The sequence below is a fragment of the Leptonychotes weddellii genome, chromosome 10, assembly GCF_054177405.1.
Source record: "Leptonychotes weddellii isolate Sample4059 chromosome 10, ASM5417740v2, whole genome shotgun sequence".
Taxonomy (NCBI): Eukaryota; Metazoa; Chordata; class Mammalia; order Carnivora; family Phocidae; genus Leptonychotes; species Leptonychotes weddellii.
Genome location: NC_138378.1, coordinates 49104147 through 49117945, shown reverse-complemented (window position 1 = coordinate 49117945; position 13799 = coordinate 49104147). Strand labels below are relative to the sequence as shown.

Sequence of the window (13799 nt, the reverse complement as noted above, 5' to 3'; positions counted from 1 at the left end):
GATCATCACTACTTGCCGCTATGAATTTACTGGTTGATTTCTTCATTTCCTGTTTCCCTCCATTAAACTGCTGCCTTCCAGCGCAGGGGCTTTCTCTCATTCACTGCTGCATTCCTAGCGCCTGATACGGTACCCAGCACATAGTAGAGTCCCAGTAAGGGTATATTGAATGAGAAATACCATTGGATGACATTGATCATTTGTACTGCTTCTGAATTTTCCCTGTCATATACAGTGTTGCAATATAGCATTTTCTTGTTACCTATCAGTGTTCTTTATCATTACTACATAGTTGTACTGAGTGGCTCTCCTCTCAGACTTCCCTTTCTAAGAGTATGCATAGATTCCCTTTGGAGTTTGGACTCTTCTTAAACTCTTTCCTCACATGTTTGCATCAACATCTTACTTATTTTCACTGATGGTTAATCACGTCCATCTGGTGTAAAACGCTAATCAGGCAGCTCTCATCCCCTCATTTCCAAATTCTAGTCTCTAGTCTCTTGGGCAGGGCTTGTCCCTGTTCACTCCGTGTGTGGAAGACAAGGATGGTTCTGAGACACCCTCAATGGCTCCCCCTTGCCCACAGAACAGAGGCAGGTCTTCAAAGACTGGCACACCAGACCTTCTGCGGTGGGGCCGCTCCCTGTTTGATTGGCTCATCTCTTCCTTGCTGTACACACTTTGTAGCCAGGTCACCTGTGCCGCCCCACCCTCATGGCGCCCAGCCTTTTCCCCGTTCCTCCCTTGTGCCTTATCCCCGTGAAACCGAAATATCCACAGCCAGTTCTCTTAATGCCACCTCCAATTCCTTCCTGAACCTCCTCATCTGTAATTTCCTTGCCTTCCCTGCTCCTCTAGTACTTACTACATCTCTTCTTTCCTGTCTTGTATGATAATGACTTGTGTTCGTGTCTGATCTTCTGTACCAAATACAAGCTGAAGATACAGCCCATTCAAGATCTAATACCAGGTCCCTCAGAGCCTTGTGCTGGGAAAGGGACTCAGTAGTCTGATGAACAGTTTAACACTTTGTTCCTTTTCAGAATTCTTCATGGACAGACTGTACTTACTGTGTTTCTCTTTTCTTCGCAAGCAGTCATGTCATTTGGAAAAATCAAATACCACCTAAGTTCTGCTTTGGAATAAGTCCAACAGATTTTTAATGTTTCATTTATATTTTCATTTTTTCCCAATTATTTTATTATTATAAGTCCTTTGCAAGCTCATAAGGGGAGCATTTTTTAAAATCTCTACAGAAAGATTGCAGATTCAGTTCCAGACCACTGCAATAAAGCGAATATTGCAGTAAAGCAAGTCAAATGAATTTTTTGATTTCCCAGTGCTTATAAAAGCTATGTTCATACCACACTGTAGTCTACTACTAAATGTTCAATAGCATTATGTGTAAAATAATAATATATATACCTTAATTAAAAATACTTTATTGCTAAAAAATGCTAACCATCATCTGAGCTTTGAGCAAGTTATAACAAATACAATAATACAGAAGTTTGAAATATTGGGAGAATTACCAAAATGTGATATAGAGACACGAAGTGAGCAAATGCTGTTGTTAAAATGGTGCCAGTTGACTTGCTCAAGGACACAGAGCTGCCACAAACCTTCAATTTATAAAAAAAATGCAGTATCTGCAAAGCACAATAAAACAAAGTGCAGTAAGACAAGGTTTGGCTCCATATTCATAGTTGCACTATTTTTTAGTGGGGGGAAATTAAATGTATGTTTCAGCCCCAGCATGTGACTAAATGTAAGAATGTGTTAGTGAGTTACTGACATAAATCAGTTAATTCTTTTTTATTTATTGAATTCCATTCTGTTTATTTTATGTATTTATTTCCATATTTTTATTTATTTACTCAACTTGATTCTATTTATTTTTATTTTATTTATTTATTTTTAAAAGATTTTATTTATTTAAGAGAGAGAGCAGGGGGAGCAGCAGAGGCAGAGGGAGAAGCAGACTCCCCGCTGAACAGGGAGCGCCACAGGAGGCTCGATCCCAGGACCCTGGGATCACGACCTGAGCTGAAGGCAGATGCTTAACTGACTGAGCCACCCAGGTGCCCCTCTACTTATTTTTAGGATTGAATTTTTTTCGCTCACTCTTTGTCTACTTAGCATTATCATGCAATAATAGCAGCTTGTTGATGTATCAGATCAAAATGTTGTTTCTCACTATGTCCTGTTTCTCATTATCTGTTGCTTATTGCAATTCTGTTTTTTAAAAGTGTGTATTTGGTTGCTATGTGAATTGGGATACATGCACCCAGCATTTTTACCTTTGAATGAACTTGCTTATTTCTCTTAATACTTAAAAGCAAATTTAATATACTCTGTAAATATTTACCTTTTTTCCCCCAGCCAAATAAGCATGGCTCATTTCAGACTATTCTTTATGTTAAATCCAGTATTTCCCAGAGTTGCTTCAAGAAGGAGAAGCCTGGGAAGCTAATTCTGAGTCAGGCTGCCTCTGCTGATTTTGTTTCGCAGGGTACTTTTGCCTACTCAACACAAACTTGGAAAATATTGGTGGGGCTAATAAATGTCCTTATTTTTTCTTTAAGCTCTCATAAAGTACGGAACATTAATTGGATAGCTTGTGTTCATCTGCACCTGGAGGTTGTGCTTTCTCTCCGGAGGGCTTTGTCCCTGCTCACCTCTGCTGGTTTCCCCTTTCCCTCCTTGCTGTGTCTCTTGTTAAGTACAACTGTATATAATTTTTGAAACTTATTTTGGATGGTTTTTGTTACAGTTGGTGATTCAGATTTTTACATTGTTGCTCTTTTGTGGATCCTGCTATCTGGAAGCTTCCTGTCTTCTCTTCCCAGCATTTGACAAACAGATTATTTTAAGTATAATGAGAAAATAGAATGAATCAATAGCTTTGTACTCAGCTATATGTAGATCTTTAGCTTTTAAGCTCAGTTCAACACTTCTATGCAAAGAGAGATTAAAATAGACTCAGTCTAAGAGAGGGTTGTTTTAACAGTGTATTTTGTATGAGACCCTAATCCTGTTCCCCTTCTCACTAAGTGAATTTCTATAGCAATTAAAAATAAAATAAACTTTAAAGTATCCATCCTTGCAGACGTTTATGTGCTAGTAATAAAAAGTGAATGACACAAGTACAAAGATCAAACTAAAACAGGGAGAAGTAAACCACTGCCTAGGGGTCAAGCATGCCTCCCTGCCCCCGGTTTTGTATGGCCTGTGGGTCAAGAATGGCAGTTATATTTTTATTTTTATTTTTTTTTAAAGATTTTATTTATTTATTTGAGAGAGAGAATGAGACAGAGAGAGCACACGAGAGCGGGGAGGGTCAGAGGGAGAAGCAGACTCCCCGCTGAGCAGGGAGCCCGATGCGGGACTCGATCCTGGAACTCCAGGACCATGACCTGAGCCGAAGGCAGTCGCTTAACCAACTGAGCCACCCAGGCGCCCGAGAATGGCAGTTATATTTTTAAACTGTTAAACAAAATCAAAAGAAGAATGATATTCTGTGACATATAAACTAGTAGGAAATTCTCATTTCCATGTCCACAAATAAAGTTTCATAAGAACACAGCCACTCGGGTGCCTGGGTGGCTCAGTGTTAAGCAACTGCCTTCGGCTCAGGTCATGATTCCGGAGTCCTGGGATCGAGCCCCACATTGGGCTCCCTGCTCCTTGGGGAGCCTGCTTCTCTCTCTCCCTCTGCCCCTCCCCCTGCTTGTGCGCTCTCTCTCTCTCTCTCTGTGTCAAATAAATAAAATCTTAAAAAAAAAAAAAAACAAACACAGCCCCTCGTACACTTAGGTATTATCTCTGGCTCCTTTTGTGCTATGACAGCAGAGTAAAGTATGGCCTGCGAACTGGAAATATTTACTATCTGGCCCTTGATAGAAAAAAGTTAGCTGACCCCTGGACTGAGCAGTTAATTGTACTTGCGGTAGCTCACGTTCAGCCTTGTAAAAACCATCAAAAACTTCATTTTGTTTTTCCTGATAACTGATCTATTTCTCCATAACATTTTGATGAGATAACAACTCTGGAGAACCAGTTCTGTCTATTCAAGTTCATTTACCCTCCAAGGAATAGTTGGGGGGGGGGACAGCCATAAGTGAATGCACATTTGCAAATGTTGATTCACTTGTTTTATTCTGTGAACGATGAAATTTAAGAAGACTTTTGATTAATTATTTTGCTACTACATTTGACTCCTGTCATTTGTAAAACCATACACACTGACACACCAAACCTTCCATGCCCGCAGAGAGCATGTTAGAAGATTTGGTGTCTCTGCTTTATGGTCATCAAAAAAAGCACAGAAGTAAGATCTCGGGTGACTACCCTTCATTGAATCCCTCCTTGCTCCTGGAACAACTGGGCAGATCCATTAACTACCATCCAGTTTCAAGCAAAGGTCACTCGGGCCAATTTGGAGTCACTGAAGCATTCATAAAAGAAATGAGAAGAGTGTTTTCAAAATGTAAACATAGGATCTTTTTAAACAACAGTTGTTGGTTTGTTGCTGTTCTTTTCTGATATTTGCTGCTCATTTATATGTTACTGTTTCCTACTAGTGTATATGTTGTGAAATATCCCATCAGGGGCCAGATGTCCCCCCACCTCCCGTCCCAGTGGCCCTTCTGTCTCAGGCCATCCTGGATATCTGTTGCTGCCTTTCTCTGGGCTCTGCTTGGTGCTGTTCTGCTCTCCCCATTCCTGGTCAGGTTCCGTCACTGTGCTGGACTGTGGCAGGCGTCATCCTGCGAGATGCACAGACGCAGCGTCTGTTTCTGCCTTTCTCCCTTTGACCGTGTTTCCCACCCTCCGTCCTTGGGAATAAGGACCTCCTTGCAGCCCAATGACAGGAGATGGTACCCCACACGAGAGCCCTGGGTACATGGGGCCGGATGGCAGGAAAAGGAAAGTGAGAGGCCAGCAGAGAAGTGGGAACTGCCAGGGAGAGGCCTTGCTCACTCTCCAGTCTGTCTGCAGAGGAGCCTGTCCCTTGCTTCTGTGCGTTTCTTCAGAACCGTTTTCCCTTGTGTCTTCATGTGGGAGAGGGTGGAGGAAACCGCAACTGGGGGGCATTCGTGACGTCACAGGCACAGTGGTACCTCCTTATGGTTACAGCCCTTGACGTGGCGGGTGCGTGTGTCCCCATTTTGCAAGTGAGCAAACCGGGCCCGGGCCTGGTGGTAGCCTCTCCACAGTTGTGAGCAGCGTGGGGGGTACTGGATCCGAGGTCGGGGGCAGTCATCATATAGCGGCCAGCAAGGCCCACGGCACACATGGCGCCTTCACGTTGGGTCTTCATGCCCTGCCTTCCAGAAAGGAGCTGATTTCACTTGGACTCGAGGGGGCTGTTATGGGCAGGCACACCCTTATCACCCAGGGAACGCTGCATGGCGAAGCAGGGCTCAGTGGGAGAAGAGGTTCCAAAGACAGGGTTCTCAGGGGACTTTCTTCAATGTCTCTGTTCAGCAGAGGTCAGCAGGGCAGAGGTCATGGGTAAAGAGCGGTTGAACCAGCTGAATACATTTATTCCCCAACAGTGATTGGAGCCCTCTATAATATGAATAAGAACATGATCAGTGAGGGTGGGATGACTTGAATCCCAGTATAAAGGTGTTCACTTTATTATCCAGAAATTCTTGAAATCGCTTCAAATTATTATGATTACTTTTTTGTTGTTTTTCATAAGCTATGCCATGCCGTGTCTTTAGTACAGTGTGTAGACCTTTAAGGGTTGACTTTTTAAACTTGCTGTGATGCTACGTTTCTAAGACTCATTCTGGCATTTTAATACTGTGTTTCCGTAATTCAGATAACTTGCATATGCTGCTTTAACTCTAAAATGTATGAGGTTCCTGCAGGATGGCTCGCCGTTGCCTTGTAAATAAGGGCCGTCCTCACTTAAGCCCTGTCAGGTGACCTTCCTGTGTGACGTTGCTCCTCACGTTACCGCATGTGCTGGAACAACCCACAGTCCTCTCCTCTTCCCCTGCTGCCGGCCTCCCCCTAACATTGTCGTTGCATTAAAGCCCCACTGGGGTCCACCATGAATTAGGAGATGGGTATTTTCCTCCATTTCTTCACTTCCTAGGAGGCTCTTCATGCCTTCTCTGTGTATTTAATGTCTGTCCTTTCAGGAAGCCCTGCCAGATGCTGCCTCCTCCATGATGTCCTTCCTGATTTCCTCCTTTTCCACTCCCCTAGAGCTTGTCTGGGACCTCATCACACGGTGTCCTATGTTAGAGTAGGTCATAAACACATCAGTTCCTTTGCCTTGATTAGAAACTCTGAGACTGGAGATCATGGTGGTTTATATCCCTTAAGTAGTAATTACCTGAAGTGCCTTTGAAGGATTGATTTGGTTGTTTCTGAAGGAGCAGACCTCTGAAAAATTAAACATACTTAGCATTCCAAGTGAAATAGTCTGAAATTTAAAAAAAATTTTAAAAGACTTATTTATTTGAGAGAGAGAGAGAGAAAGCAAGCACATGCAATGGGAGGGGAGCAGAGGTGGGGGAGAGAGAATCTCAGGCAGACTCCCCACTGATTGCAGATCCCGACGCGGGGCTCAATCTCACGACCCTGAGATCATGACCCTAGCCGAAATCAAGAGTCGGAAGCTTAACCCACTGAGCCACCCAGGCGCCCCTGAAATTAAAAATATTAAATAAGTTGCAAACTCTTATCAAGCCTGGAGGGGACAGTGGTAGCCTGGAAGCTGGTGTGTGATCCGGCCACCTCGACAAGACCCTGTATCTCTTTGAGCCTCAGTCTCCACTTAAATCAAAGAACTTAAAAAGGTGAAAATAACTTCCCTGCCTCCTCCTAAAGTTTTTATGAGGATGAAATGAGACGTCACCTTTGAAAATGTGTTGGAAATCACAAAACTGCCTCAAATATAAAATCGCGTGGTCTTATTTGAGAAAACTTCATTAGAATCTAGACAACAGCTGTGCTGTGTAAGTATGATGTACCTGTATCATTCAGCTTCTGATATAAAGTTGCATTTGTGCCTGCCCGTGCTTCGTGAATAGTTTTAAGGTCATCTGACTTTTACGTCATTCTCTGTAGCCAATTATGCTGACCCGGGAGGTTTTGAAATAGAATCTGTCGGTTCCAGCAAAGAGAACCAGTTTATCTTCGCCCTAATTCTTGCACACCCCAAATGCTTTGTCTTTATGTTTTTCCTTCACAGGCTTCCATCTGTATCACAAGTTGCCCACAATAGTGCCTGAGAGCTGCCTCCTTATAATGGTTGGCCTGCTGCTAGGAGGGATTATTTTTGGGGTCGATGAAAAGTCCCCCCCCGCAATGAAGACTGATGTGTTTTTCTTGTATCTCCTCCCACCCATCGTGCTCGACGCAGGCTATTTCATGCCTACTCGCCCGTTCTTTGAGAACATTGGCACCATTTTCTGGTATGCTGTGGTAGGGACCCTTTGGAATTCCATTGGCATTGGGGTGTCTTTGTATGGTATCTGCCAAATTGAAGCCTTTGGCCTGAGTGACATCACTCTGCTCCAGAATCTGCTCTTTGGCAGCTTGATCTCAGCTGTGGACCCAGTGGCTGTGCTCGCCGTCTTCGAGAACATTCACGTCAACGAGCAGCTCTACATCCTGGTCTTTGGAGAGTCCCTGCTGAATGATGCAGTGACAGTGGTGAGTAACTCGTTCACGCTGCGTCACTCCAACACCACCGGCCACCCTCAGTCTGCATCAGCTTTCTGACAGTGACAGCTGAGGGGAGAACCTGCAGGCGCCACGCACACCTGGACAGTCACTCAGCCCTGCTCTCAGACGGGCCCCTCACTTGGTTTAATGCTCTGTCATTGCGGTCTTGAAATTTTTTTATTGATTATTTTTTATTGATTATTATACAACGGGCCCCTCATTTTCGTGTTGCGTGAGGTTGCAGAGACTGTGTAGCTGGTCCCGCTTGCAAGGTCCTGCTGGTACCAGAGGAGGATAAAAGTGATTGTGACCTTTCCTATCTCTGAGGCTTTCTCAGTTGGCATTTTCAAAAGTGATGGTCTTTGATCAGAATTAAAGGACTTCAGGTCCTTCGGAATTCTCCATGCGATGTGATGCTGTCAGGAGTGAACATGTATAACAGGAGCGAAGTGACAGCACCCACCAAGTGCCATTCTGTGTCTGGGGAGGGTTTATTAATTATTTTCTGATTTTAAGCCAGTTTTTCATTACACTCTCATTTTCTGTTCTACTCAGCTAGCTTATTTCTGGTCCCCACGATTTTCCCTTAAGTGGGTATTTATTCAGAAAATGCTCATTTATTTTTGACTCTCACTAATTAACACATAATTAGAGTCAGAGGCTGTTGTGATCTTCATGTTCGTGGAATTTACCTCCGCCCCGCTTTCTGAGCTCAGGCAAAGTACAGAGCAGTGAGGAGGAAGCGTCTCCCCCACCCACGGGCCTACAAAATGCTCTTCCCCTGGTGAAAGACACTCCAGTGACCCTGTTTGGGGAAACCGGTGAGCGAGCCCCAGTGATGCTGTTTTATTATGTTAGCCACCATTCCGCGGAGGTGATGGTGAGAGTTGTTCAACGGAGCCATTAATCTCTTGTGAATGCCTACCTTGTGCTTGGGTCTTTGTGCAACCTATGTAGTAATTATTTTTCCCATTTGGTAGGTAAGAAAGTTGAGGCAGAGAAAAATTAAGTGTTTTTAAGTAACTTAACTAATTTGTATTACCCCCTTCATTAGTTCCTCTCATTAAAATATTATTCCGGATTCACTTAAAAGTCAGCATAGAAACCAGCATCACTCCTTATTAGCTTATGAACGGAATAAAATATCATCTTGAAGGATGTCCCTTAGCTCCATGTGGACGTTATTAGGTAGAAAGTAATTTATTGATAAGGAAATCCCATGTTTTAGAATAGCCGCTAAGATAGCTGTTTTGAGGCAGCTAAGGTTCCTCACTCAGGTAACAAAATACACTTCATTTATTCCATTATGCATTAACAGTGATTAGTCATTAACTTAACCAATATTAAATTTTCACTGGGAAAGTACCATAGCAGTGAAGACATTTTATAATTTATTCTAATTTCCAGAGGCTTCAAGGTTTTCATTGTGACTTATGTTTGCTGTATACATGTTACCCTTGTTGAGGTAGATCACGGACATTTTCATGAGGATTTCTTGGATCCCCTTCATGTATAAGAAACTTTATAAAGAAATAATAACCCCGTGCTGCACTCCTTCTAGGGCAGTCTAGCAAAGCCAGCTCAGTTTTAAAGTGCTCTGCCCTGCCTTTACACTGCTCTCGTCTCTTAAATTTCTCAGTCAGACACCTCAGTGTCCATTCTTTGAGCTTGTCAATAATCAGATCTGAGGAAACAGTCTGGCTAAACCACCATTCAAACTGTGTGAAGGCCCCAGGCTTTCCAGGGGCGTATCGGTGCTTCCTGTCAAGAGGCCCAAGCTGTCAAATATGATTTTATGGACAGAGAGGGAGGCCTGATCCAAAGAGGGCAGTGGGCCAGATTGAGGGCGCCACTCCAATACAGGAAGGAGGGCAAGGACAGAGAAAGGACATGGCTGCTCTTTAGATGTGGAATCCCTTGTTACAAGGCCAAAGCTTGTAAGTCAGAATGACAGTAACGGCTTCCAGTGAATGAGCCTTCCTCAGTTTAGATACCCTGGGCTCAAAGCCTGTGGACCCTTAAAGCCACACCCATAAGAGAGCAAGGCTATCTGCTTTTACCTACCTAAAGCTGAAGAATAAACCACCAGGTATTATATTCCTTGAATTGGCTGAATAGTGGACTGAACGGATCTGGTGTTAGGAAGAATTAGAACATTGTAAAAAATGATCATTTGCCTCCTTGTGAGGTACCCTCAGAGTACAGAGGTTGAGATGTTTTGTGAAAGATTCTTTGACGTCTAGTCTTATCTCTAGGAGAGGTTTAAGGAACTCACGGGGTAAGGGAAGGCATGAAAAGTATGGACCCTGCTGCCTACAGTGAAAATGATGAGTCACTAGGAGTTGCAACTAGAAGGGTGAAGATTAAACAGAAAAGATTCGTGTTAAAAATGTAGTCTGGAGGATGAGTAAAATTATAGGCGCATGCAATTACTTCCGTCCCCAAATCATGGGAGATTCAATATTGAGGTAGCAGAGTGAAGGGGAGAAAATCTACCATAAAAATGTCTCAGTGCAAAGAGAAATTGATAATATATAAATCGCCGTCCAACTGTGCCTGTGTCCAAGGTTACAGTAGATTGGAATCAACTGCAGAAAGGACAGCTGAAGGAACAAAGGTCAGATTTTTAAATGGGATTTTTGTGCTTTCCCTTAGTGTAAATATTAGGCAAAAATTGCTCAGGTTCTCAGTTATCAGATCAGTCCTGCCACTCCACGGTAGTCCAGGATCAAATGGCTTATGTTCGTATGGTAATTTCCAACATCATTTCTAGAACATGTTAATAATGCAACCATTGAATAATCTAATACATTTTCCAAGAACACTTAAAAGAATTTCCTCAATCTGTCATAATGAGGCTTGGTTATGGAACCAGGCTCGGGCTGGGCTTTATGGTCCAGGCATTATGTGCTGTGCACTGGAATTTAACTTCAGGAAGTTGGAAGGTAAACAGTAACCACTTGGTACTCTTTTTTGCTCTTGCAAGTTGCATAATATATTTTAAATTCCTTAGGCAAAAATGACTGTTTCTTGTATTTCATATAAAAAAAAAGTGACCCCAAAACTAATTTTTTCTGGAACAGCTATTCTGATAAAAAATTCTATATTGTTTGCATCTTTGTGTTACATGATTTCACTGAGTTCTTGCACCTTTTAAATCAAAGGTCCAAATAGATAATTTCTAATTCTTATAACACATAAGTATTTTAGGGGTCTCCTACTCTACCACCTGAGCTCGCTGGGTGCTTGTATAAGTATTTTAAAAATCACAATAATGAGTAGAATGATTTGAAAGTGCTTTTCCTTTCCCCTTCCCTCAATGGCCAAATTAGCCCACTACAAAATATAGGCAGTGCTGGTATTTTGGTCTTTGAAAAATGCAGTTGACAAGTTGAGGTCAACTTTACACAGACCAACTGGAGACATAATTGTAGCCAGCATACATAGTACATATGCACATGCACATGCATATAGAAATTATAACTCCAGAAGCACTTTCCGACATAGATTCCCTTGTGATACCATTAAAGCATTTAACGGGAATGAACTAACTATGGGTTATAGCCAGTGGTAACTAAAAGAATTTTATCTTGTGCTGATCACTGGGTATCAGGTTCAGTGTAAAGCAGGTGGGAGGGTGTGGAAAGCCTTCTGGTTGTCAAGGCAACGTCTCTACCTAAGACGTTACCCTGTAACATTGACTTGGCCTCCGAAGCAGTAGAATGGTCTAACTGGAGCTTCTTCCCCGTGTGCTGAAAGTACAATGCCTGTGACTCCTCTTTGTTCTCTGCAAAACCCAAAGAGCTATTGAAACCAGCATGTCTCTTTGTTCGGTTTGATGGATTGAGTTGCCAGGAAAATGCCTCTGGAAAATCTATGACTGTGTGTCAGTTGTTCCTCAGGGACACGGGCCTGAGCCTCCTTTGGAGGCCTCATAAAAGTGCTCAATGGGGTGGGAACGGGAGAGCCGAGGGAGGAGGAGGAAGAGATCTGGGTCCTGTGCATGAGCACTCTCTAATTTTGCTGGGGCAATGGGGTAGGCACCCAGGAGGCGGCGTCCACGAGGGAGATGGCCTTTCCCCGAAGCCTGACTGGTCTGGGAGATCATCTTTGTTGCGGGAGGGCAGAGGTGAAGGTGATTTGCGGGGGCTGTAGGAGTTCAAGAAGGCTCTTGAGAAGAGCAGTGGCTTCAGCTGGGCCCTGGAAGATGGACAAAGTTTCCCTGGGTGTAGGGACTGGTTTCCTGCCAAGAGAAACCACAAGAAGGAAAGCAGGAGCAGTGGGGAATTACGGTATTATGTTTTGTGGAGCTGTGATGAGATCCTCTCCCAGACTGAAGGGTGTTGGAAAGCAGTAAAAACAAAACCAACAAACAAAAACAAAAAAACCCAAAAAAAACAAAACAAGAACAACAACAAAAGCCAGGTGTATTGAGCCTTCCCAAAGTCAAGGATTTTAGACTTGAGAGTGACAAATGGAATAGCAGTATTTAAAGGAAGTGAGGCCTGTGTTGGCCGCAGGGGTCATTCGAGCAAGAGTGAGCTGAGATTTGCTGGTGCAGACGGGAGTCAGAGAGGACAGAAGCCTGGGAGTTGGGGGACAGAACTGCAGTGACCAAATGGCCTGGGGGAGGAGGGAGGCTGTGCAGAGATAGCTGGGGCGGGGGGAAGCCTGCCTCTCTCTACTGGCAGCAGGTGACCGTCCCCCTTCGGCCTTGGCTGTTTGGAGACAAGGGGTATATATAGCACATCTCTGATCCCGGCGCCGGAAGCGACCACAGCATGTTGAGGCTGACGGAATCCCACGTGCAGCAGGCCTCTGGTTGGAAGTGGGAAGCGGCAGCTACTTGAAGTCAGTTTCTTTTCTGGCAAATGATGATACTCTCAACGAATTTAAATCCTCAGGGGAAGGAGTTGCTTTTTTTTTTTTTATTCTTTTTTCTTTTTACTCAAGTCATTTCCTGGTGGTACAATACCAAAATGCTCTCAAATGTCATACCTGCGATTACGAGAAAAGAAAAGCTCATTCATTTCTAAGTCCTAATCTGCTGCTTTCTTCAAAGCCAGCAGACCTTTATTGTCTTCTCCCAGGCAGCATGGAAAAAGCAAATCATAATAAGGAATGAACCTTGACCACGAGGAGTTTACGATCCAGCAGAAAAGAGGGAAAAATGACACAAAACCTGCAAATGTGGTGGGCTCTGACGGACCTTCAGGGAGGCGAAGAGTGGAGCAGGGTCAGAACCTGACTCATTCTCCCATGCCTGGACCTTGAAAAACTTACCCAGAAGGTCAGGAGACCCGGGTTCTCGTATCGCGTCTGACATTTGGTGTGACCATGGACAAAGGGGTTCAATTTGAATTTCTCAGAAACCAAATAAGGGTGTAGCATGGCCTGTAACATAACAGGCCTTCATCCCAGTGTCCTGACAGCCAGCTTTCCTGGTCATTCTGGCTGTAAATAACCCAGTGAGAAGAAGCAGGGCACCCGCTGGACTCCTGTTTCCTTTGCTGGCTTTGTGAAAAATGTGGTAGGGCACCCAGCCGTCACTTCCTGTCTCAGTTGGGTCCTTAGAAACACGTTTGCAAGCAGATTCCCAGCAGACGTGAAGTGCCGAGCATTTTTGAAGCTTAATTAAACGAAGACTATGTAAAGACTGTGTGGATGTTTCAGAAGCCAAGCAGCCGTGTGGGCTCATTCCTTTAGAAGAGGGACAAAATATGTATGAAATTACAGCACATATACATACAACACACACACACACACACACACACACACACACTCACACAACACAGGTGGCTGCCTCTTTGCTTTAAGAAAGTTCCTTCGGGGGGCGCCTGGGTGGCTCAGTCGTTAAGCGTCTGCCTGGGCTCAGGTTGGGATCCCAGGGTCCTGGGATCCAGCCCTGCATCGGGCTCCCTGCTCGGCGGGAGGTCTGCTTCTCCCTCTCCCACTCCCCCTGCTTGTGTTCCTGTTCTCGCTGTCTCTCTCTGTCATATAAATAAATAAAATCTTTAAAAAAAGAAAGAAAGTTCCTTCGGGTCTCATGTTATAGCAGATGTGTGTGGGGGGAGGGGTTTGGGGTGAGGAGGTAGGACCTCAGTGCC

The 13799-nt window shown here is 44.0% G+C and overlaps 1 protein-coding gene across 1 annotated transcript in view; it reads left to right on the top strand.

Moving 5' to 3' along the window:
- SLC9A2 (solute carrier family 9 member A2) overlaps nt 1-13799 on the top strand; it is a 98097-nt gene that overhangs the window by 29150 nt on the left and 55148 nt on the right. The window contains exon 2 of the mRNA XM_081832301.1: nt 7217-7748. Coding sequence (XP_081688427.1) covers nt 7217-7748 — 532 coding nt within the window. The remainder of the gene's footprint in view (nt 1-7216; nt 7749-13799) is intronic.